This window comes from Peromyscus californicus, unplaced genomic scaffold (genome assembly GCF_007827085.1).
Source record: "Peromyscus californicus insignis strain IS unplaced genomic scaffold, ASM782708v3 Scaffold_7__1_contigs__length_154581171, whole genome shotgun sequence".
NCBI classification, from domain to species: Eukaryota; Metazoa; Chordata; class Mammalia; order Rodentia; family Cricetidae; genus Peromyscus; species Peromyscus californicus.
The window spans coordinates 114604408-114628372 of record NW_026294595.1 but is presented as its reverse complement, the minus strand read 5'-3'; the positions used below and the strand labels follow the sequence as shown (position 1 = coordinate 114628372).

The 23965-nt window shown below is 38.7% G+C and overlaps 1 protein-coding gene across 10 annotated transcripts in view; it reads left to right on the top strand.

Annotated features, from left to right (window-relative positions):
- Tasp1 (taspase 1) overlaps positions 1-23965 on the top strand; it is a 257060-nt gene that overhangs the window by 185488 nt on the left and 47607 nt on the right. For 8 of the 10 annotated variants that reach the window (XR_008214930.1, XM_052723400.1, XM_052723396.1 and 5 more), the window contains one exon: positions 15439-15549. The exons of the other annotated variants lie outside the window; for them this stretch is intronic. Coding sequence is in view for 7 of the 8 variants with exons in the window: in XM_052723400.1 (XP_052579360.1) it covers positions 15439-15549 (111 nt within the window). In the remaining variant the exon portion in view is untranslated. The remainder of the gene's footprint in view (positions 1-15438; positions 15550-23965) is intronic. 10 annotated transcript variants of the gene reach the window in all.

The following is a 23965-nucleotide window of genomic DNA, read 5'->3' as shown; positions in this document are numbered from 1 at the left end:
AGTTTAACTTGCATCAGACTTTTTACACTGAATCTCTAGCAATTGGATTTCATTGGTCTCCTTAGTTCAAGTTTTCCTACTTTGGTACTGATTCCACTGGTGGATTCTGCTGTGTCTAGGGCAAGCAATTCTTTGATGTCATTTTTCTCATGGATCCCATGGGTGAGTTTTTATATTTTCATTTTGTTCTGTGGGATTATTAATATTGATTGTCCACCTTGCAGGATCTCTAATTATGTGGGAGAAAAGTCTCTGGTCATCCTTTGGCTTATTATCCACATTAGGTTAATTGAGGTGGGAAGACCCACTTTAACTGCAGGTGTCACATTCGTGAGCTGGAGTCCTGAACTCACCGGACAAACGAGTAAGTGAACTGACCAGTAGCATTCATCTTGGCTTTTCTGGGTCTACACTGTAGCTCACTGCCCCAAACTCCTTTTTCTCTGACTTTCTTACCGAGGATCCTCGCACTGTTAGGTAAAATAAAAACATTCTTCCTTAAGTTGCTTTTGATGGGTATTTTATCCCATCAGTGTGGAAGGTAACTGTTACATTCAGCTTTTCACAGTTGTTAGGACGCAGTGGAAGCTTCCATGGTCCTGAGATGTCAGACTGCTCTCTTCATACTCTTATTTCAATCATGACCAATTTTTTTTTAAATATAGAAAATTATAACTAAAAATAACCACTGTAGTTTTGTCTCTCTTTTTTTTTTTTTTTTGAGTTGCTGGCCTCTTGAGACTTTATTTCATACATATGTGAGCATAAATATCATGCTTTACAAATTTTAAATACATGGGATTGGGGATTTAGCCTAGCAAGCACAAGGTCCTGGGTTTGCTTCTCAGCTCAAAAAAAGGGGACAAAATTAAATTACAAAAAAAGACCACAAGGTAACACATTTCAACTATATATTGCAGAACTGAAATTACACTGTACATGTATCACTTCACAGGCTGCCATTTTTAAAGTAATAATCACTTTCTAAAATCATTAACTTTCTTAGAAGACATAAGTTTTAGGCTTATACTTTAATTTCCTTTATATGATCATGGTATACTTTATTTAATGTCCTAATGCTCAGGTAATAATTAATTTTTTTATTAGACATCTGTAAAATGTTACTAGGATAATGAACGGAAACACATGAACTATGAACCAATAGTTTTGTCTCTTTTAAGACAAATGCTTTTATTCATTCTTTGAGAATTTCATGCAATATATTTCCCTTCCTATAAGTCTTCCCAAATCTTTTTCCATTTCCTTCTACCCAATCTCTTAAGAACCAAAGCCAAAGAACATGGAATCCAATTTATGTTAGTCAGCTACTCCTCAGCATGAGTGGCGCCTGCCTTGGTGGTTCATCTACTCAGTGTCATGTCATTGAAGAAAGCTCTCCCAGAACCTGTCAATTCTGAATAACTTCTTGGCTCGAGGTAGGATATAGTGCTCATTCTCCTCCTCCATGATGGGTTTTGTCTGGCATTTGTCTTATTAATCTTGGCCATTCTGATGGGGCAAGATGAAATATCAAAACAGCTTTAACTTTGCATTTCCTTGATGACTAAGGATGTTTAACAAAAGTATTTCATCTTTTAAGAACTCTTTTTAACTCTATACCCCATTTTAAAGTGAGCTATTTGTTTTCTTATTGTAAAGTTATTATTATTATTATTATTATTATTATTTATCTTATTTATTTTAGTTCTTTGTGTATTCTAGGTACTAACTCTGTTAGATGTATAATTGGTAAAGTTTTTTTTTTTTTTCCATTCTGTAGGTTACCTCTTCACTTGAATTGTGGTGTTGTTTGTTATACAGAAGCCTTTTAGTTTTATGGGACCCTATTTATCATTTGTAATTCTTAATGCCTGAACTGTTAGAGTCCTATTTAAAAAGTCCTCTCCTTGACAGCCGGGCGGTGGTGGCGCACGCCTTTAATCCCAGCACTCGGGAGGCAGAGCCAGGCGGATCTCTGTGAGTTCAAGGCCAGCCTGGGCTACCAAGTGAGTTCCAGGAAAAAGGCGCAAAGCTACACAGAGAAACCCTGTCTCGAAAAAACCAAAAAAAAAAAAAAAAAAGTCCTCTCCTGTGCTAGTAAGTTTAAGTCTGTTTCCTACTTTATCTACCACCAGATTCAGGATATCAGGTCTTAATGTTGAGGTCCTTGATCCATTTGGAGTTAAGTTATAACCTAAAGTTTATACAGACTGAAAATATGCATCTATTTCTAATCTTTTACATGGCAGCCATCCAACTTGATCATGTGTTGAAGATGCTGTCTTTTCTCCAGTTGAATTTTTGGTTTCTTTATTAAAATTCATGTTTGTAAATAGCTCTGTAGTATGAATGCATATCTGAATGGTGATATTTCCAGCAGTTCTTTTATTGTTCAGGATTGTGTTAGCTATCCTGTTTTGTTGTGGTGTTGGGCTTTTTTTTTTTCCTTTTTTTTCTTTTTTTTTTTTTTTTTTTTTTTTTTTTTTGGTGTGTGTGTATGTGTGGTGTGGATGAGGGTGTGTATTTCCATATGAAGTTTAGGGTTAGATTTTTAATTTCTGTGAAGAAATGTGTTGGAATTTTGGTAGGGACTGCAGTAAATCTGTGTAGATTGCTTTTGGTAGGGTGGCCATTTTCACAATATTAATCTTACCAATGTATGAGCATGGGAAATCTTTCCATCTTTTGATGTCTTCTTCAGTTTCTTTCTTTAACATCCTAAGGTTTTTATTATACAGATCTTTCACTTGTTTTGTTAGAGTTATTCCAAAATTTTTTTTGTGAGGCTGTTGTGAGTGGTTTGTTTTCCTGGTTTCATTCTCAGGGTGTTTGTCATTTATATAGAGGAAAGCTACTCATTTTTATGTGTTTATTTTGTATCCCGCCTCTTTGCTGAAAGTGTTAATCAGCTGTAGGAGTTCCCCAGTGGAGTTTTTAGGGTCTTTTGTGTAATAACATCTTACTGTCTGCAAATAAGGATACTGTGATTCCTCCTTTCCTACTTGTATCCCCTCAACCCCCAGCCTTGTTTATATGTATGTATGTATGTATGTATGTATGTATGTATGTATGTATGTATGTATATATGTATGTATTTTTGGAATCAGGGTCTCCCTGTGTTGTCGTGGGTGCTCTTTCTGTGTAAACCAGCCTGACCTTGAATTCACAGATCTGCCTGCTTCTGCCTGGGATTAAAGGCATGTGCTACTATGCCTACTAGTTTTATCTTTTTCTTATAGTCAGTTTGAGAAACTTTTTGCATATAACTTTCTATTTTTCTTGAATTTTATCTGTTCATAGCTTCTGCCAACATTTTTTTTCTTGCATTTGATGATTTTCCTTGAAATGGTGTGCAACTTTTGTTAGTAATAAAATTTCTTTAAAGGATTCTTTTTTCAAAAAAGGCATAGTTTTAAGCCTCAGTGTATTAAAAAATCCTCTATAAATGTTTGGTACCTCTGACTTTTGACTAAAGTTTAGTTAAGGACTTTCTGTTCAATTTTTATTTTTTGAAGATTTCATACATGAGTTATATATTTATATATTTTCTACCCCCTTTCCCCCTCCAACTTCTCCCATTCCTCCCCTTGAATTCATTTTCCCATCGTGATCTTGGTGTCCCTTGTTCATAGAATCCCTCCTCTCTCTCATCTATTGGACTCCTGGGGTTCTGCCTGGCACCCAGCCATGGATCTCTGCATCTGCTTCCTTTAGTCACGGGATGAAAGGTCTATGATGATGGTTAGGGTATTCATTAATCTGATTACCGGAGTAGATCATTTGATTGGAAAATCTTTTCCCAACCCTTTACTCTTTGAGGTTGAAGGCAAAAGGATGGGCCCTTTTTTCATAGGTCTGTGTCTTTTTATAGGTGAATTTAGTCCATTGATATTAAGAGATATTAATGACCAGTGATTGTTAATTCTTGTTATTTTTGGTTTTGTTGTTGTTGGTGGTAGTGTTTGTGTGCTTCCCTTCTTTGGGGTTTGTTGGTATGAGGTTATCTATTGCCTGTGTTTTCGTGGGTACAGCAAACTTCCTTAGGTTGGTGTTTTCCTTCTAGTACTTTCTGTAGGGCTGTATTTGTGGATAGGTCATGTTAAAATCTGGTTTTGTCATGGAGTATCTTGTTTTCTCTGTCTATGATGATTGAAAGCTTTGCTGGGTATGGTAGTCTGGACTTGTATCCTCGGTCTCTTAGTATCTGCAGAACGTCTGTCCAGGACCTTCTGGCTTTCAGAGTCTCCATTGAGAAGTTGGGTCTAATTCTGATAAGTCTGCCTTTATATGTCACTTGGCCTTTTCCCTTTGCAGTTCTTAATATTCTTTTGTTATTTTGTATATTTAGTGTTTTGATTATTATGGTGAGGGGACTTTAAAAAAAATTTTTTTGGGGGGGGTCTGGTCTATTTGGTGTTCTGTAAGCTTGTTGTACTTTCATAGGTATGTCCTTCTTTAGGTTAGGAAAGTTTTCTTCTGTGATTTTGTTGAGTTTATCTTCTGTGCCTTTGAGCTAAAATTCTCCTTCTTTTATCCCTGTTATTCTTAGGTTTGGTGTCCCAGATTTCTTGGATGTTTTGTGTTAAAAATTTGTTGGATTTAACATTTTCTTTGATTGATGAATCTATTTCCTCTATTGCATCTTCAACGCCTGAGATTCTTTCTTCCATCTCTTATATTCTGTTGGTTATACTTGAATCTGTAGTTCCTGATCATTTGCCTAGATTTTCCATTTCCAGAATTCCCTTGGTTTGTGTTTCCTTTATTGCCTCTATTTCAATTTTCAAGTCTTGAACTGTTGCCTACACTTGTGTGACTGCCTTTTCTTGGCTTTCTTTAAGGGATTTATTGATTTCTTCCATTTTTTTCTTTGTCTTTTTCTCTACTTCTTTAAGGGAATTTTTCATTTCCTCTTTAAGGGCCTCTATCTTCTTCATAAAATTATTTTTAAGGTTGTTTTCTTCTGCTTCTTCTAAATTGGACTGTTCAGTTCTTGCTGTTGTAGAACCACTAGTTTCCAGTGGTGACATATTGCTCTTTATGTTGTTGAATGAATTCTTACACTGCCCTTTACCTATCTCTTCTTCCAATTGGTGCTTGTGGGGCCTGTGCCTTAGGGGTTCCTCCTTCCTCCACTTGGTGCAGGTAGGGCCTGTGGTGAAGGTAGTTGCTCTTCCTCCACTTGGTGCAGGTGGGGCTGATGCTGGGCCAGGGGAAATGGTTGGGGGTGTTGGGAGGCTGCTGCTGGATCTTCGATGGGTGGGGGCAATGCACAGTATGTGCCCCTGGAGGCTAGGGTCTGGAGACTAGGGCTGTCCAGCAGGGAGCTCAGTTGTTCATATTCTCTTCCAGGTGCAGGTGGTTCCTGTGGTAGCTCCTCCTCCAGGTGCAGACAGGGCTCAGGTGGTCACTGATTCGGCTGGGGATGGCTGGGGATGGCTGGGGGTTGGGGAAGGCTGGTGCTTGGGATTTCATTGGGTTGGGTAGAGGTGCAGGATGTGTCCCTGGAGGGCTAGGATCTAGTAAGCAGTGCTGTCCAGCCAGGAGCCTAGACACTCTTAAAAATATTTTTTAAAAACATACTTTGGATTAAACATAGGCCTTGTGCATGTATATGCAAGGTAAACAGCCAGTTGGTAGACTGCATCCCCTACAATTTTCTCTATTTGTCTTATATTCCTCTGTTATATAGACTGCAAAAAGTCCATATTCATGCTCTAGGACTTGGCAGCAGTTCTCTATGGTTCAGGCCATTGAGACATAATTTGCCTGAGTATTTCTGGAGAAACTTTTGTTTTCCACATCAAAAGACCATCACCCCTTCCACAGTCTTCCAGTTCTGAATGTGAATGTGATTCCTGGAATAATAGCAACCAGGTACAGTCATGGTGGACTAGATAGGACAGACACAATAATCATGGATTTGTCACTTGACCTGCTATTGCAAATGTGAAAGCTACTTAGGACTGGAGTACTTGTTTGAGGGAAAAGTAAATTGCAACTTATTTAAATCATAGTAGGCTCAATTTTCTGTGGTTGCTAAGTGCATTATAAAATGATTCCTCCTTGCCGGAGCGACTGTGGCGCACGCCTTTAATCCCGGCACTTGGGAGGCAGAGGCAGGCAGATCTCTGTGAGTTCGAGGCCAGCCTGGGCTACAGAGTGAGTTCCAGTAAAGGCACAAAGCTACACAGAGAAACCCTGTCTTGAAACACACACACAAAATAAAAAAAAATAAAATGGTTCCTCATGTGAAAGGGGGAGGGATATGTTGAATATCTGTTCTCTCATTAACCTCTTTATACAGATGTTACTTTACTTGTGATATGGTTGTCCCCAAGAAAGCCATCAAAATTGAAAATACTGTCACTTGACAGTGCACTGTAGAGACTTAAGCTATTCTAGTTTCATAACTATGAATACTGGAGGACAATGGTGGTTTACAGTGGTGATCATGTGGCTGACTGAGTTGTGATGAGCCTAGCATCTTCAGAAAGAATTGTTTTCTGTATTGCTAGCCAGGGAAAACATGACTAAATTTATTCACATATTGTAGTAATACTACATGATTATTATAAAGCACTTCATATTTCTCAAAAATTTTTCAAGTATACTCTATCCATCCATGTTTTTAATCCTCAAATGGTAGAAAACTCAGAACCAAAGGTCATGTGTCATTGTAGTGTCCCCTATCTCATTTAGTAAAGGAAGATACACCCACAATGGATGTGGAGAGAATGTATTTGTGTACATGTGCATGCTCTTATGTACATATCTTAAGTATTATCCCAAATCTTTAGTTCTTATAGACCCTTTTAACTGGGAAGAGACATGCAGACTCTCATTTGGGCATTGTTGACCTAGTTACTCAGAGTAGTACCCTGACCTTGATACCTAGACCAGGGATGATCATGCTGTCCACATCAAAGCCAATCAGCTGTTGTACAATCTTATTTTATTTTATTTTATTTTTTTTTATTTTTCGAGACAGGGTTTCTCTGTGTAGCTTTGCGCCTTTCCTGGATCTTTCTCTGCAGACCAGGCTGGCCTCGAACTCACAGAGATCCGCCTGCCTCTGCCTCCCGAGTGCTGGGATTAAAGGCGTGCGCCACCACCGCCCGGCTACAATCTTATTTTAAAATGTGTTACATTTGTTTATGCTGTGGAACATTTATTTAAAGATGCAAAGATGTGTTGCATTCTTTTATGTTGCATTTGTTTAACTCTGTGAAGCTGTATTACTTTGCCTGTCTAAAATACCTGATTGGTCTAATAATGAGCTGAATGGCCAATAGTGAGGCAGGAGAAAGGGTAGGAAGGGCTGGCAGGCAGAGAGAATAAATAGAAGGAGAAATCTTGGAGGAAAAGTTGAAGGAGCGAGAGAAGGAAGATGACATAAGCAACCAGCCACCCAACTACACAACCAGCAGTGGAGTAAGAAAGAAAGAAAGATATACAGAAATAGGAAAGGTTAAAGTCCAGAGGTAAAAGGTAGATGGGATAATTTAAAGTTAAGAAAAAGTGGCTAGAAACAAGTCAAGTTAAGTCTGGTCATTCATAAGTAATAATAAGACTCCATGTATGATTTATTTGTGAGCTGATTAGCAGGTCCCAAAAGACCAAAGAGCAAAAAGACCAAAAACAACCAACAACATTTTGGCATTCCAACGTTGGACAGTAAGAAAGCTGAACAACAGTCAACATTCTTCCTTTGGCTCTTTTGTTAGATATATGTAGAGCAAGCATATTTCCTTCTGCTTGGGTTGCATGTGTTTGAATTGACTGTGGGGTTCTTATCATTGTGAAGTCAGCCATGTCTGACAGCTAGGTCAAATCCCCAGAATTAGTACATACCCGAAGAAGGAAAATGATCATTTATTTTGCATAGGAATAAGATCTTGATTCTCATGTTATTTGCTTTGTGTCAAATAGCCTGCTGTACCTTTTATTTCAACCCCCCTGAATTGAGTTTTTCTCTTCATTTTTGACTATTCAAATAAGTCATATAAATGCAGCAATATATAATTAAAGCAAATAACTGTTGTTTGTTTTAGCACATTAGTTCATTCTTTGACAGAAAACAGAAGAGAACTGCACAAGAGAACTACATCTCAAGTAGTAGTTACTGGATAACTTTTAAGTCTCCATTCTGCCCTTTGTTGGCTTTTAAAGAATCTTGAATGATTATTAGTTCATGATTTCTTAAAGCTATCCTATTACATATGTACCATCCTGCATTTACATACTTATTCACTCAATGATTGGGTTTTTCATAGTGTATAGACTGGATCTCATTTTTAATCTTTGACCCCTGTTATGGACAAGATGATAAATTTGCTTACAAGTTGCCTTGCTTGTGTGGGTTTTGTTTGTTTGTTTGTTTAAGTACCTGCGTTTGCTTTGGTCCTTTCCTCATTATAAGCATTTTCTCTTTCTTTAGAGTTACTTTAAACTTGTTATCTCTTTCTATCCCTCTATAAATTACAACATGAGTGACAAATCAACTTCCTCTTTGGTTACCATTGAGTCATATTAATTCTAAGACAGATACTTAACAAATACAAAAATGAAGCAATGAATTGATAATTTTCACTTTTCTTTGTTGTCTTTCTAGAGTGTCTAAAAATTATAAGGTTCCACTAATTTAACATTTTTGAATGTTTTTTTTAAATCATTTTTCCCTGTCTCCCAGTCTTAAGAAGAAATTTATGATTTATTTCTGCAATTTCTTCTTTTATTTATTAGACATAATAAAAGGCTTCCCACTGCCTAAGGCTTCTAGGCATGTATGAAATGTACAAAATATGCCATTAAATCAAGCAGAGCCACAAAAATTCCATAACCAAGGTGGAGAAAAAGTTCAGGACTTTATTTAGTAAAAAAAAAAAAAAAAAGGAGAAGCCAAAAAAATATATCCTAGCCAGTGCTCTAAGGTTAACAAATTGAAGCTTTGCTAAATTAGGACACAGAGTGAGTTTCAAGATAAACAGGGTCTGGGGGACTGGTAGAAGAGGGAAGGAGTTCACCACCTTAGCTTAGAGAAGGAATTTCACAGCAGTCAACTTCGTGATGTCCAAGATTCTGACATGCATCCTCAGGACACTGTGTTGACATTGTATCATGATAGGAGAGCATATAAATGACTGGATTTAAAGGGGAGACTGAAGTCAGTAGCCACCTGCACTCATTCCAGGATCACACACGGACCTCCTGCTGAGAAGCAGAACTGGCTGCTCTTCTCAGTGTCCACCTGGCTGAATCCATTCGAATATCTTCTTGCCTCACTTTTACCTTAAGCAGCATCTGCTGCAGCAAAATTTAGCCCTATGGGAGGTAAAGGGTGGCTGTCCAGGGAACATGGAAGTGTCTCCACACTTCCTAAGAAACTCTCACCTAGATCTCCACAGAAGCCTCCTTGGCAGTCTCCCTATCCCTTCTCCTAACAGCTGTTTGACCTACCTGTTTCAAAACAGCCTGTTTGAGTTTCTTCTCTAAAATATTCTTACCCCTTGATGCCTTTCCACTCTGAAAAAGATACAAATGTAGGCAAGTACTCCATGGTCTATGAGATACCGTTACTGCTTGATCCCTCAGCCTCATTGCAGGTCTTGTTTGTTATGTTGGCCATTTTCATCTTGTTTTTGTTTTTCTAAATTGCCAGGTCTTTAACTCTTCAGGACCTTGGCATGTCCTCTTTCTTTAGCTTGTTATGTCCTCCTTTATAACCCTTTTCTTGTTCCTTCTTTACCAATTATTGAAATTTCAAATACTATCCTTTCAGAAAGTACCATTAGCAGTGGATTCTTCATCTTAAGTCTCCATCTTAGCCTGATTAGATTTTCCACGGAGCTGTTTTAAGTAGTTCCATGTTGTTTGTCTTTGCTTGCTTGGATGTCTCCAACATCAGCATGTAGCCAGGGATCCAAGACTTTATGTGTTTTGTTTGTTTGCTTTTCGAGACAGGGTTTCTCTGTGTAGTTTTGGAACCTGTCCTGGAACTCACTCTGTAGACCACGCTGGCCTTGAACTTGCAGAGATCCTCCTGCCTCTGCCTCCCAAGTGGTGGAATGAAAGGCATGCACCCCCCCCCCCAGCTGTTTCGTTTTGTTTTTCTTGATCTATACAAAGCAGGGTAGGGTAAGTAATACCCAGATAGAGTAAGTAACTAATAATACTCAATAAATACCTTAAGAATAAATGAAGGAGAAGTAATACTGCTCTTTGAGGTGATGTATCACCCTTTGATAACCCCTTTCCTTTTATTATATAGAATTAAAACAAGAACAGTTTACATATGTGATACTTTTAATGGGAAGGGAACACTCATAATGCAAAGCTCCTCATTGTGGGAACTGTGTCCAGCAGCACATGCTTGACTTTTTGAAACAATGAAAAATGATAAATGTGGTTGGAATTCCATTAGGCAAGTGCTGTGGGACAGTCTTTCTGTATGCTGTGAATATGTGTTGCTCCCATTGGTTAATAAATAAAGCTGATTTGGCCTGTGGTAAGGCAGGATGAGAGCCAGGTGGGAAATCCAAGCAGAGAGACAGGGAGAAGGGCGGAGTCAGGGTGGACATGACCCAGTTGCCCAAGGAGCAAGAAGATGCCAACAGATTGGTAACGCCATGGCCCCGTGGCAATATATAGATTAATAGAAATGGGTTAATTTAAGATATAATAGCTAGCTAGCAATAAGCCTGAACCGTAGACAAAACAGTTTGTAATTAATAAAATCCTCTGTATGTTTATTTGTGAGTGAGTGGCTGCGGGACACAGGAAAACTAACGTCTACAGACAATAATGTTCCTTATTATTTGCTTACTGTGTTCTCAGCTTGCCAAGCAAGTGATATCACCTTCTTAACCCTCTGAGCCATCAGTCTTTCAAAGCTTCTCTTATACCATAGATTTCTGTTTGTTTCTTACGCCTCCGATTTCAGCAAAGTAAAGTACTCTGACCTACCAGATCCTAACTATTGCCCTCTGACCTTTTCAGTCCAGTCAGTCAGTCAGTCTGTCAGTCTGTCAGTCTGTGTGTGTGTGTGTGTTTTCCTCTTCCTTCATAGTGCTGGGTGCTTTCAACATTATTGTTCCTTTGCTCTCCACACCTGTCTCCTCCTCCTTTTTTAAATAAACTAGTTCTAAACTTATTGATACGACAAAACTCTTCTCTGTGCCTAGAACTAGGTGTCTCTTTGTGCTGTTTGTACCAGGGACATGGTGCTTCCATGCCTGCTGGTCTGCCTTACAGTAATTCTCTGGAATCTTGTAGCAGATATTGAGAACCTACACTATTACGACCACTGGGTACTCTTTCATGTAACCTTTTTAACATTTCACCATCTCCAAGCTGAATGAGCAGTGAGTAACTAACTATTCTTCAATGTTATGGGCTTATGTGCAGTAAACAGGTTACAGAGTGAAAGTGAGTTGTACTCTGGGCAAATGGGTGTATAGAAAAACAACTCAAAACAGGAAAAACAACAGCAGCTCCAGAAGGTGTGTAGTGCTCTTAATAGTCTGTGCCATTTAAGATCTTTGTGCAGAGATTGATAGAGACTTTTCTAGGTGTTTATCTGCCTTATTTGTACATTTGGACTTTATTTACCAAGTCCATGATAAAACAAAACACATCCCCTGGGTCCTAAAGTAAAAGACATTGCTCATAAACACAGAGTTCTGGGAGACATCCTGAACTATATTATAAAGGACATAAGGTTTAGCACACACATGGGATCTTGACTATAATAAGCAAAGCCTCTGTTCCTTCAGAATTGTTTTAAAATGCTTTCCATGTTTTAAATACTGAACCAGAGAAGTCTTTCATGTACTTTTGATTAGTTAAATTAAACCTTTTCCAATTCAGTGTTTTACCCTCACTCATAGACAGCGTGACATCCAAGCTCTTTTGGAAACATGAGGGCTTTTATTTTGTTGAGTTTGAGTTTTGTTCTGTTTTGTGAGACCAAGCTGAAGATCACTTAGCATAAATTTTTTGCTTGTTTTAGAAATATGGAAAGTGGTAAATCAGATAGGATAGATCGAAAGGCTAAGAACTGAGGAAAAAAATTGTAGTAAGTTTATATATCAGGACATTCTACAGTTGCATCTGTTTGATCAAAGCTTAAGAGTAGAAGTATCAAATATATACCAAAGGAAATTTTATCAGTATGTTTGAATCATAGGCAAAAATCATAATTTATTTAAATTATGTCCAAATAAAATTTTCAGTAAGAATAAAAGGCAATACTGTTGAGGAGTGCTATTTTGAAAAAAACATATGAAAGCAGAAAAGATTAATTCATATAAAAATATGGAGAAGAAACTTGTCCAGTCAAATAGAATATGCTGCAAGACTGTAAGTAAATTCATACACTATTTAGAGGAGAGTAGTTTTCATAATTTTAAAAATTTATGGGTTCAAATACATGTGAAAATTAATATATGATTAAAATATATTTTAAGTCAGAAAAAGGACATTTTAAAGTCAGTAGACAAGGAATGAATTTTTCACCAAGTTTTATTATGCAGTTGGCTGACTATTTAGGGGCAATAAGTTCTCCATAGCAATCTTTATCACAAAATTAATTCCGGAAGTTTGAAGTCTTAAAATTAAAGTCTGTAATTGTAAAAGTAGTAGTAGAAAACATGGGCATGGGCAAAACATTTTCATAATTTCCAACAAGTGAAAGGCTTTTCCTGTAAAACTTACAATACAGAAGCCTTAAACCAAAAAGTTGACAAATCAGCTGCATAAGCATCCAAACAAGTAAGCCAAAAATGAAGAATCCTAAGGAAAATCAAAGTAGTTAATAAATTGGGGAAGATGTTTGCATCATACACGGCCAAAGACTTACGGCTTGATATAGAGTGTAGCAAATTAGGAAGAAAATAAAATTAGGAGTCATGTAAAAGCAAATTTTAATTTGACATTATGGTTTATTTCCCTGATAGAAATGTGGCAAGAAGGTTTGAACTCTAAGCCAAAGTAGGCACTCTTATCTTAAGTAGCTTTGGCCAGGCATTCTTTAGCTGCTAGGAGATAAATGGTTAATACAGAGATGGAGGAGGGAGTCTCATTTCCCATATCCCTCTCTTCATTGACTCCCTGCCCCTCTTCACCTTCTCCCTTGCCATAAGACAAGGACAAGGTACTTTTTTTAGTGTCTCTCAAATAGGTTTCTTCTCTTTTATCTGTTGGCTTGCAAGAAGGGGATTATTCAGTCTCTGCAAGTTTAGGGATACATCTCTTGCTCCAGTATGAATCCTGGACCATAGATCATGGATTGGCAAGTGTGCTGACTAGTTTTATGTCATCTTGATACAGTGGAGTCATCTGAGAGACAGGAACCTCAATTAAGAAAATGCCTCTAAAAGATCAGACTGTCAACAGACTAGCCTGGAATGTATTTTCTTAATGATCCAAGACCAAGTCTGTGGGTGGGGCCACCCATGGGCTGATGTTCCTGAGTTCTCTAAGAAATTAGCCTGGGAAAGCCATGGAGAGCAAGCTACTAAGCAGCACCTCCTCACCACCACCACCCCCAGTCCTACCCCTGGGGCCTCTGCATCAGCTCCTGCCTCCAGGTTCCTGCCCTGTTTGAGTTCCTGTCCTGACTTCTGTTGATGATGAACCATAATGTAGAAGTGTAAGTCAAATAAACTTTCCTCCCCAAGTAGGTTTGGTGATGTGTTTCATCACAGCAGTAGTAATCCTAACTAGAACAGCAAGCTTTATGGAAAAGGCTGAGAACAAACAGCGCTCGCTTCACACAAGCTTCATTGTGATCCCTGCTACCTATTTGTCTCCCAGCCCCCCTTTTTTCTCTCCTCCCCAATCTTTCTTTTCTTACTTTTTTTACTTTTTAAAAACCAACCATTAAAATTGTTTGTTTGTTTTTGAATTCTTAGCAGGTCATAGTTTGCTGACCACTGTTCTGGAGGATCCTTTCAGACATTGAACCAGCTACCTCCATTTCATCTTTACTCTGTACTTTTGCCTTCAGAGGAGAATCAAGACTCCAATTTCTGATCCTTTTTTGTTTTTTAGCTCAACTAGATGGTTTTCTGAAGGTTCCTTCCGCTACAAGTTCTCTACTCCCTGGAAATTTGAGATTTAACTTTTGTGGGTCTCTTAGTCTTTCTATTGCTGTGATAAAGCACCATGACCAAAAAACTACTAGGGGAGAAAAGGTCTTTTATCAACTCTAGTTCCACATCACAGTCCATCATTGAAGGAACCTGGAGGCAAGAGCTGATGCAGAGGTCATGGAGGAATGCTGATTACTGGCTTGCCCCTCATGGCTTGCTCAGTCTGCTTTCCTATAGAACCCAGGGCCATCACCACAGTGTCCTGGGCCCTCCCACATCAATCTCAATCAAGAAAATGCCCTACAGACTTGCTTACGAGCCAATCCTGTGGATGCTTTTTTTTTTTTTAAATTATTATTAAGATCCTTCTTCCTAGATGGCCCTAGCTTGGGTTAATTTGATATAAAAACTAGTGAGCACACTAGGTCTGTAAGGGAAATAGCTGCGTCTCCATCTCTTCTTCCCCAAATATCTGCCTTTTTTCCCCCTTAAACTTTTGGGTCCTTTTTATCCCCGCTTCCTTTACCACCCAACATTCCCTGGGATTTAAGGAGGGTGTGGAGATAAATGCATGTATTTAATCTACTAAATTTACCCAGAAGTTTTCCCCAAATCCAATTTGGTTAGTTTTATTTTTACTGCTTTCTTTGATAGTTGTTGGGTTAATTTTGCATTTGTTCTCCACGGGCTCACTTGTTTTGCCAGATGTTCAAGAAGATGTCCTTGGGGAAGAAAAACGAGGGGCTTTAAAATGTAATGTCCTTGAAATGTTCACAATGGTTCAGTGTGTGAGATCTCAAGGAGGCTGGGCTGTTTCTAACCACCAGATTCACATCATAGAAATTCGACTTCACCCTTATTTGTGTAAACCATCAGGAGCATTTTTAAATGTTTGTAATAAACTTTGTGGCTTATTGTTTAAAATTGAATTTAAGGTAGTAAATCAAAGCGTTTGGTGGTATGCCTCTGGCAGCAGGGCAAGCCTTGTGCAGAATCCCCAAAAGTTGATCAAAGGGTGATGCTGAGCATTTTTGTGTGTCTGTAGTTGTTTTGGTCCTTTAATCTGATGGTGTGTTTCCAGTTCTATTCCAAATACAGTACTGCACACGCTCTCCCCAGTCATGTCATCTTGGCAGTATCTGGCACTGCCTTTGCCAAATGGCTTCTGTTCAGGCATAAAACTGCCTTTGCCATCAAGTGTACATGAGGTATGAACAATGACTGTTAGAAACTGGGCATCTTTCACGTTCTTGTTTGTGCCACATTTTTGTTCCTGTAACCAAATGGAAATTGAAAATGAAATATAAAAGTGATTGAAAGGTGACTACCAGTCTTTTCTGCCCAGGTTCACCTTTCCTTGCCAGTGAAGATGGCGTGCTCGGTGGGGTGATTGTTCTCCGGTCATGCAGATGTTCCTCAGAGTCTGACTCCTCCCAAAATAAGCAGACACTTCTAGGTAAGTGGAATATCCATTTATTGGGAATTTTCTTCTTTTCATTTTTTTCAAGACATGAAAAGGCTGCTGCCCTTAGTCAGCAGTTTATACTTGTGATGTCTGTCACTCTCCCACTGCTTGCACTCTTGCCTTCCTGTAGATAGTTACAAAACTTCACTGTTTGTTTTTAAGGCTATGCTTAAAGCATGGTTTTAAATGAGCTTCACTGAAGTCATCTAGTGTGTCTCACTCTCCTGTCTTATTCCATGGAGCATTAGAGGTGACCCGTGACAGTACATATAATAACATGGAAACAGGATTCTTCCTGTTCCTCTTCTTCTAAAGGAAGAAGACTGTGTGAAGAGCTACTGGCCTAGATCTTAGTCCTGGTTCCCTGGCTTATTAGCTTTGCTACTGTCCTGTATCACTTTACTGTCCTCTGCCACTCCTTATCTGTAAAATAAAATGTTTGCCACACTTGCTTCACAAAACTGTTTTCAGGAAGGGTTGGTCAGTGAGTGTTTTTGCAGATTGCAGGTGTGCATCCAGATGTGTAGTTTTGGGTCTAGCCAAGAAGGTCTATCTTCATACCTGTAGGGATGAAGCCACCCTCCCTGCCATTTATCAAGACACAGACAGACTGGTGGTGTTGCTATAGCCCACAGGCTGCTTTTTACTCATCTATTTATCTAGATAGAAACTACTTTAAAATCTGTATAGCAGAGACTCTCGGTGTGTCTTTTTAATTAAAATATACACATATCCAGAAAACACAAATCATAACTGCATTTTCTTGATGAATTATTTCCAAGTGAACCTACCTTATGTAATTTGTACCCAGATTTAAAAAGTTGAACTTTAGTGCCACCCCAAAGGCCCCTGTGACCCCTCCTAGTCTGTCTTGGTTTGGGTTATCTGTTACCCTGACTTATAACACAATTCTGAGTTTTATACACAGGGCATTTCTAGATTATGTGCTATTGTATGTGGCCTTCAGTGAACTCTGGCCGTAGTTTGTCTAAAGAACTTGAGTGGTGACAAATGAAGGTGCTCCTCTATTAGTCTTCAGTTCCCATCAGGGCATCTGGGTTCTCATCTTTAGGACCCCTGGGATAATTGTCACCAGTATTATGAACAATGGTCTTTTTCCCCCTCTGCTTTTTGTTGGTTTGTCTGGTTTTTTTGAGACAGTGTTTCTCTGTGTAGCTCAGGCTATCGTGGAACTCTCTCTGTAGACCAGGCTGGCCACAAACTCAAAGATCTAACTGCCTCTACTTCCTGAGTGCTGGGATTAAAGGCATGTGCCTTGTGAACTGTGGTGAAAGTGGAAAAGCCACTTTTCCCCTTTTACACTCCTCACCCCCCAGCCTTCCCCAGTCAGGCTTTCCTTTTCTATCATCTCATAGACAGTCCACACCTCCAATTTACTATCAGAGTTTTCTCTGTAACACACCTGCAGCTGAGTTGATAACCTAACCACGGCCCTAAGCTAAGGGCAATTGGGAAAGAAGACAGTGGCCCAAAGCAAAAAAGGACAAAGATGAAAATGTGACCAAAAGAACTATACTAACCCCAGGATCAGAGTAGCCTAAATAAGACTGATATAAGTTTTTGTGATGAATTTGTTGCTTGTTTAAACTGAAGGTTGAGTATCTTTCTAAAATGTGCTGAAATAAGATCAGAATAGGTATCTCTTAACATTATTTCCATGTTCTCAACTATTGTATCTTTACTTTTTTGTTGCCCAGGTTAGCTTCAAATTTTCTATTCTTGTACCTCAGCTTCTCCGTTGCTGGAGTTACAGGTGTATTCCACCATGTCTGGCTTTTACTTTTGGTTGACATATAATTATATACATGAATAGTGTACACTGTGATGTTTTATTTTATCTGTGCATTATATACTGATCAAATATGGCCAGTTAGCATATCTATCACTTAAGCTTATTATTTCTTTGTTCACAGAATATCTAAAATACTCTCTTGCAGCTATTTTGAAATATACAATAGATTATTGGTAGCTATATTTACTCTGGTGGGCAATAGAACTTATTTTTATTCCTGCCATCTGTCTGCTGTATATGTTCCTAAGCCCAAACCATGTTCTTCTACCCAGCCTTAGGAAGCATTTGAGACACTCTCAGTTTCTATGAAATCAGCCTTTTCAGATTCTGTATATGTTATGCTCACTACTTTTACCCTTTTATTGAGAGAACTCTGTCTCTGTCTCTGTCTCTCTCCCTCTCCCTCTCTCCCTCCCTCTCTCCCTCCCACCCTCCAACCTCTGGGTTACCTTCAGATATGCAAGATGGATGCCATTACCTAACCTAATGGGAAGAGTTGCTGTCATTTCCTGGGGGACTGAGAGGGCTAGGGAAAAAACACTCACACACTCTTTTGATGGTTTCCTTCAGCCCTTTTCATTACTCTTCTCTATATTCTCCGTTCTATGTTCTTATCTCAATCTAGAAATGTCCCTTCTGTTTCTCTTGATGTTTTCCTTTTCCTCTCTTAATGTTTTCCCCCTCATTCTCTCATTCTTGATGTTTTCCTTCTAACTCATCTTAATTCTGTCTTTATTCTTTCCCTTACAGCTTATATACTCAAGCAAAATCCTTCAGGCAACATTCTGTTTTTCAAGTGAATGATTACAGTGAATACAAGTAAAAAACAGCATGTTTTCCATATCCCTTACATGATTAAACATAATGGGTATTTCAGGTGAAAAACAAATTATCCCAAGAACCCATTTACATTCATACCCAAGCAGCTTGTTGTAGATGAACAGAGTGTAAGTAAGCAAGGTACTCTTTTACTGGCAGGCTATATTTTGAAGTTACAAAGAAAGGACCAATCACTCAAAAGGTAATCTTATAAGAAATCTTTAAAGAATCACAAATCTAAACTTTTATATGTGAGAAAGAATCAGTCAGCTCTAATTTAAATCTTTAGGTTGCATACTTACTCATCAACAGTTTCTTTTATCAGGAGATTGAGGGTAGAAATGGATGCAAGGAATTAATCATCACCTTTGGTCATCAACCAATTCTAGCAAGAAAGGCATATCAGCTAATGATAATTGGGCTGCTTTGTTCTTGTTCCCCGATCTTAACAAGTTCCTCATTGAACTATGTGCCTTTCTAAAACTTTAGATTGTCTTCTTGAGTTTTTCACCTCAAAGCTATTTGACAAAAACAGCTTAGTCTAACTTTAAGTTATTTTCAAAGCTTTGTTTCAGTTATTATGCACTCCAAAACCTGTGAACACATCTCTCAACATTTAGATTAGAAGAATTTAAACTAACTGGGTTACTGGAGGAATTTAAACTAACTGGGTTACTGGGACTCAATTAGTTTTCTTTTTTTTTTTTTTTTTTTTTTTTTTTTTTTGGTTTTTCGAGACAGGGTTTCTCTGTGTAGCTTTGCGCCTTTCCTGGGACTCACTTGGTAGCCCAGGCTGGCCTCGAACTCACAGAGATCCGCCGGCCTCTGCCTCCCGAGTGCTGGGATTAAAGGCGTGCGCCACCACCGCCCGGCAGTTTTCTTAATTTTTAACCTAAGCCACAGTCTATGTGGCTCCTCAGTAGTAACTTATGTGTTCTAGCTATGTGATGCTTGCTTGCTTTAATTTTAATCATCAAAACTCTATTTAAATTAACATTATTATTATCAGTTAGACAGTACAGCTTAGGAAGAAATCATCTTCATAATAGTCCACATGTAAAAATGACCAGTAGAATACGATGTTTCCATGACATAAACATACTACATTACAGGCAGTGGGGATCTCCACACCCATTCACACTATACCAGATACCAGAGAAAGATGGCAGTAGCAAACATGTGAAGGCACAGCAGAAGCAGAAGACATTCCAGGATCTGTGGTCTCAGGGCCTTGCCTATCCGAGATTGACCCATCAGGGATTTTCCTCCCGGTGGACTGACACCTTGAAGTCTTCTGCCATCTGCTGTTCCTCTGACATGGCCACCGGCAAGTTCCCACTCACTCTAACGGTTTAGAACGAATGCTCAAGTATCATTTTCAACTTATTACCTATACTCATTGCCAATGTCCCAAGTCCTTGTCTTTTGAATAGCATTAGCAACCCCCCCCCCCCCCATGCGCGCATGCCTGTAACTTGCCCTCACTATTGCATTTTTCTTGGAAATGCACTGTTATGGTAAACCATATTTAAAGTCTTTCTCAAATGTGAATTCTCTTGAAGAGTTTCCTCCAATGTATTTGGTCCTTCCTTGTGCTCTGCTAGTACCATGCTGTTTACATCTTTGTAAACTTAACAGGAAACTCCCAATCAGATATTAAAGTGCTTTCCTCTCTTCCTAGGTTGGAATTTTTTTCCCTCCAGTTATTTGATAAATAACTGGATAAATCACAGGTCATTGAGAACCAGAGAGGGGCCTAGGGATTTGATACACCTATTTATGGATTAGCGCAGTCTTCCTTCTGAGAAGCATCCCACACATTGGAAGCAAGTGTGGGCAGGTGCTGTGTCACTGAAATTTTTGCCCATCTCCATAATAGGCTTCCAGTAATTCTTAGATACATGAATTTAAGTGCCAAATGTAGATTTTGTATTATCTTAGCAGAATTCTGTCTTTCTTCCCCTTCCCCCACATGTGAACATGGATATGGTTACAGATGTGTGTATGTGAAGATTAGAAAACAGCGTCAGGTATCCTTGCTTTCCTCCTCATTTGACAGGACTTGTCTCATTCTTCATATTGCTGCATACTCGAGGCTAACTGCCCCACAAGCATCTCGTGATTTCTGCTGTGTCTTCTTCCCATCATCCATTAGGGAGTTGACTGCATCTGGCTTTTATGTGGATTCTGGGGATCGAAACTCATCAGCAAGCACTTTACCCACTAAGCCATTTCTCTAGCCCAGAACTAATTTTTTTGAGCTGACTACTCTTCTAGCAAAATGAAATGTCACATAAAATATCCCCATGTGTTCTAAAAAGCAAATACCATAGGTTGAAAATTTGGTTAATGAATGCCCAGGAATAAGATTTAGAGACAGTTTAAATGGTTCCCAGAAGACAGCTTCCGTATCCAGCCTTGTGTAGGGACAGTTTGGCCACAAACATGTTTGCAACACCTGCCTGCCATATCCCACTCCCCAGATCAAGAGATGCTGACAAAGCCCAGTCTACAAACTGTACATTTAACACAAAGCAAATTTTTGTCCATGGATGAGCCAGCTGAAAAGAATTAATTTTCTATATGCTTTTAGAAGGAGGGGAAAGGCCAATATATTTTTACCTGCTAAAGTATAATTGCACATTTTCCAGGCCTTGTAGAAGTGCTTTCTTGAGGCTGATGGACATAGTTAAGATATGTGCAAATTGAGGCTGGCAAGATGACTCAGCAGTTAAAAGTATTGGCTGCTTTTCTAGAATATCTTGGGTTTGATAGCCAGCAACCACATGGTGGTTCAGTACTCTTCCGGCCTTCCTGGGCACCAGACATGCACATGGTAAACATACATACTTATAGGCAAAATACCCATACATGTTAAAATAAAATAATATTTTAAAATGCGCAAACAAAGGCACATCAGGCCCTCCAGTGGGAACAGTGAATGTGTTGCTAATTTAAGCTTGATAGGGAGGTAATTAGAATATATGCAAATAATTTCCATAAACAACCAGTCCTGCTATGGGGAACATTTCCTTCTTTGTATTCTATACCCCATGTCTTGATTGGAGCCTATGAAGTTAAAGATTTTCTCCCTTAAGTCATAAGGCCAGTGTGAAATAGGCTCCATATATTTGAGGAAAATAATAAGCAATCTAGAATAGATGTGTGTATTTGTCAGTCACCTTTGGTTCAAAGCTCTTTTGTAGTCCTTCATATTAGACAGGATTTCAGACTCACATTCACCTAGAGCCTGATCATCTCATGAGCACACATGGTGATTGTTACTTTGCCTTAAGTTAATCCCACTTTACTTAGAGAATAACTCTGGGACTTTCTATCTGGAAATGTGTTTATGTTGCTGATAATTAAGTATGATACACTTCCATTTCTCTAGCTACCTCTTTACTCACCCCTTGTGTTTTTCATCTTTTACTGTGCCATGTTTCATGTATGTTTTAAAGGAGGATATAATAAATTTGTGAGTTATAAAGGGTAATAATAAAATGAACACCTGTGGGCCTGATGCGCAGCCCAAGAAATTACCCATTACCCATATCTTTGAAACCCCCATGTGGGCCTCTCTGATCTTACAGCCTTCTTTCCCTGAGACTTATTTCATGGTTATCTTTGGGTTTTCCTTAAACTCTTTTCATATTTCTGTGTATCCGAAAGGTATGCTGTTTGGTAGTGCTTGATTTGAACTTTTATGAGAATTTCTTTGGTGTTTTTCATAGCTAACTGAAAGGATAATGAGTTCCTTTATCATTTTCAACTTAACTCTATCAAATCAAACTGTTCTGTAGTTGCCAATTAGAGCTTCAGTGTGATGCCTCCCTCTGCCGCTCCACTTTCAGAACACAGAGTTCTTTATTGAATACTTTTTGTTGTGTTGTTGTTTCTCTTGTTACTAAAACATGCTGTAGTTAAAAAAAAAAAAAAACAAGGAATATATTACATTCACTTGATGCTTCCTGGAACATTCAAAAGATAAAAAGTCATTTTACTATAACTTAAAATTCCTCCAGACTCTTGGTTTTACTGGCATTAAAAATTTGGCAAGCCTATAAAAACGTATGTTCAAAGGAGCTTCTTTGTGGGGCACCAGCGACATCGCTTCTTTTCATTGTGTGGCGCTGGCCTCTGTGAGCACCTATGGCAAGGCACTTCTGGGAGGTACACATGGTCATGAAGCTAACTGGCAAAGAGAAAGCAAATTCACTTGTAGGACAGGAGAGGGAGAGTGGCCATGTGGATATTTGTCTGATGTTGCCGAATTGCCTGTAAATCAGAATTAAACTCTCTTTTCCATGTGGATCTCCGTGATTTCACATGGTAGGAAGCTCATTTCTTTTGTGCCTCAGCAGTGCTTTGGAGATGTTCTATCTCCACTGCTCTCATGAAAGATGGGTTGACATTTTAATTCTTATTTAAGGTCAGGAGGAAACACACAGACTGGTAAAGTAGCTGAGCTGTTCAGCAAATAAGCAGATATATTTAAATGTTTTAGCAACCGAGAGTAGCATTAGCAAATTGTGGGGTAGTGCTCTGTGATTTGTACTTTTGGAATATTTTTTTGATCTACTCTGTTTATAACAGAACATTTCTTTCTTTAAATGTCACCAACACATTCTTTAAAAACCAGGAATAGTGTTTTTTTTGGCTATAGTTTTCTTCTCTTTTCTGAGAAATATAGTTCTACCTATTATCTACCCAGAAGTTTTTTTTTTAATTGTTTGGTTTAGTTTTCCATCTAAAAATAGGAAGATTTCTGAATCTAATTCTGACGGTTATATACTTCTTGTAGCTCTTCTAAAACTCAGGAAGCAATTTTGGCAAACTTTTCTAGTCAACTTTGGTCTGTTTAAAGGGTAGCAGGTATCGCTGGAGCATGAGATCAATCCTAAAGGTAAAAGGAATTGTTGAATGAATAAAATCACGTCCAATTAACTTAGCTTTACTGAATGGTTTTCTGTTTAGTAGAGATCGTCCAGATCTCCGTCAGCAACCACTACTTCCAACAGTGTCTAATGCAATAAGAGGGTCAAATAGGAAGAGAATTCAAATGCCTTTAGGGCTTGTATTTCTGTTTGACACATATCTCTTACTTTTTAGTCTTAAACAAAGCAGCATGAGCACTGGAAAGAGGGAATGCTTATCTCCCCGACTTAGTGTAAGTGGCATTCTATGGAACTCAGCCTCCATTGTTCCCACGACAGTTTCCTAGTGAAAGTTTGACAGGGACGCCTGCCAACTGAGCTACCTCATGGGCATAATGAAACTCTCCTTGTATGATTTAGACAGATTGTGTCAGGACAGTGAAGCATTTTTGTATGTCATATTATTATTATTATTATTATTATTATTTTTACAAACATCAGCCACCTACTGGCTTAAGAAGTACTTAACAGCCAGGAGCAGATAAGAGGAAGCTATTGTATGTACAGTTCCCCATCCTTCCCATTGAAAAATTAGCTTTTCTTCATTTAGTAAGTAGTTACTTATATGGTGTGCAAAGCATCCTCTAGTATGCTATCCCACCCAAAGAAGGCTAAGGAGCAGCAGCTGACTTGGCAACTTCCCAGCCAAGACTGTTCTGATTTTAGAGCTCCGTGTTCCTCCAAGGGACTTTGGGATGGGAAGCCAAGTAGAGAGATTGAAATGGATATGAGAGCCAGGGCAGCTGGGGATTGTTAACAACAACGGGAAGAATGTATGTGTGTTCATGTCTGTGTGTTTATCTGTCTGTCTGGTGTGTGTGTGTGTGTGTGTGTGTGT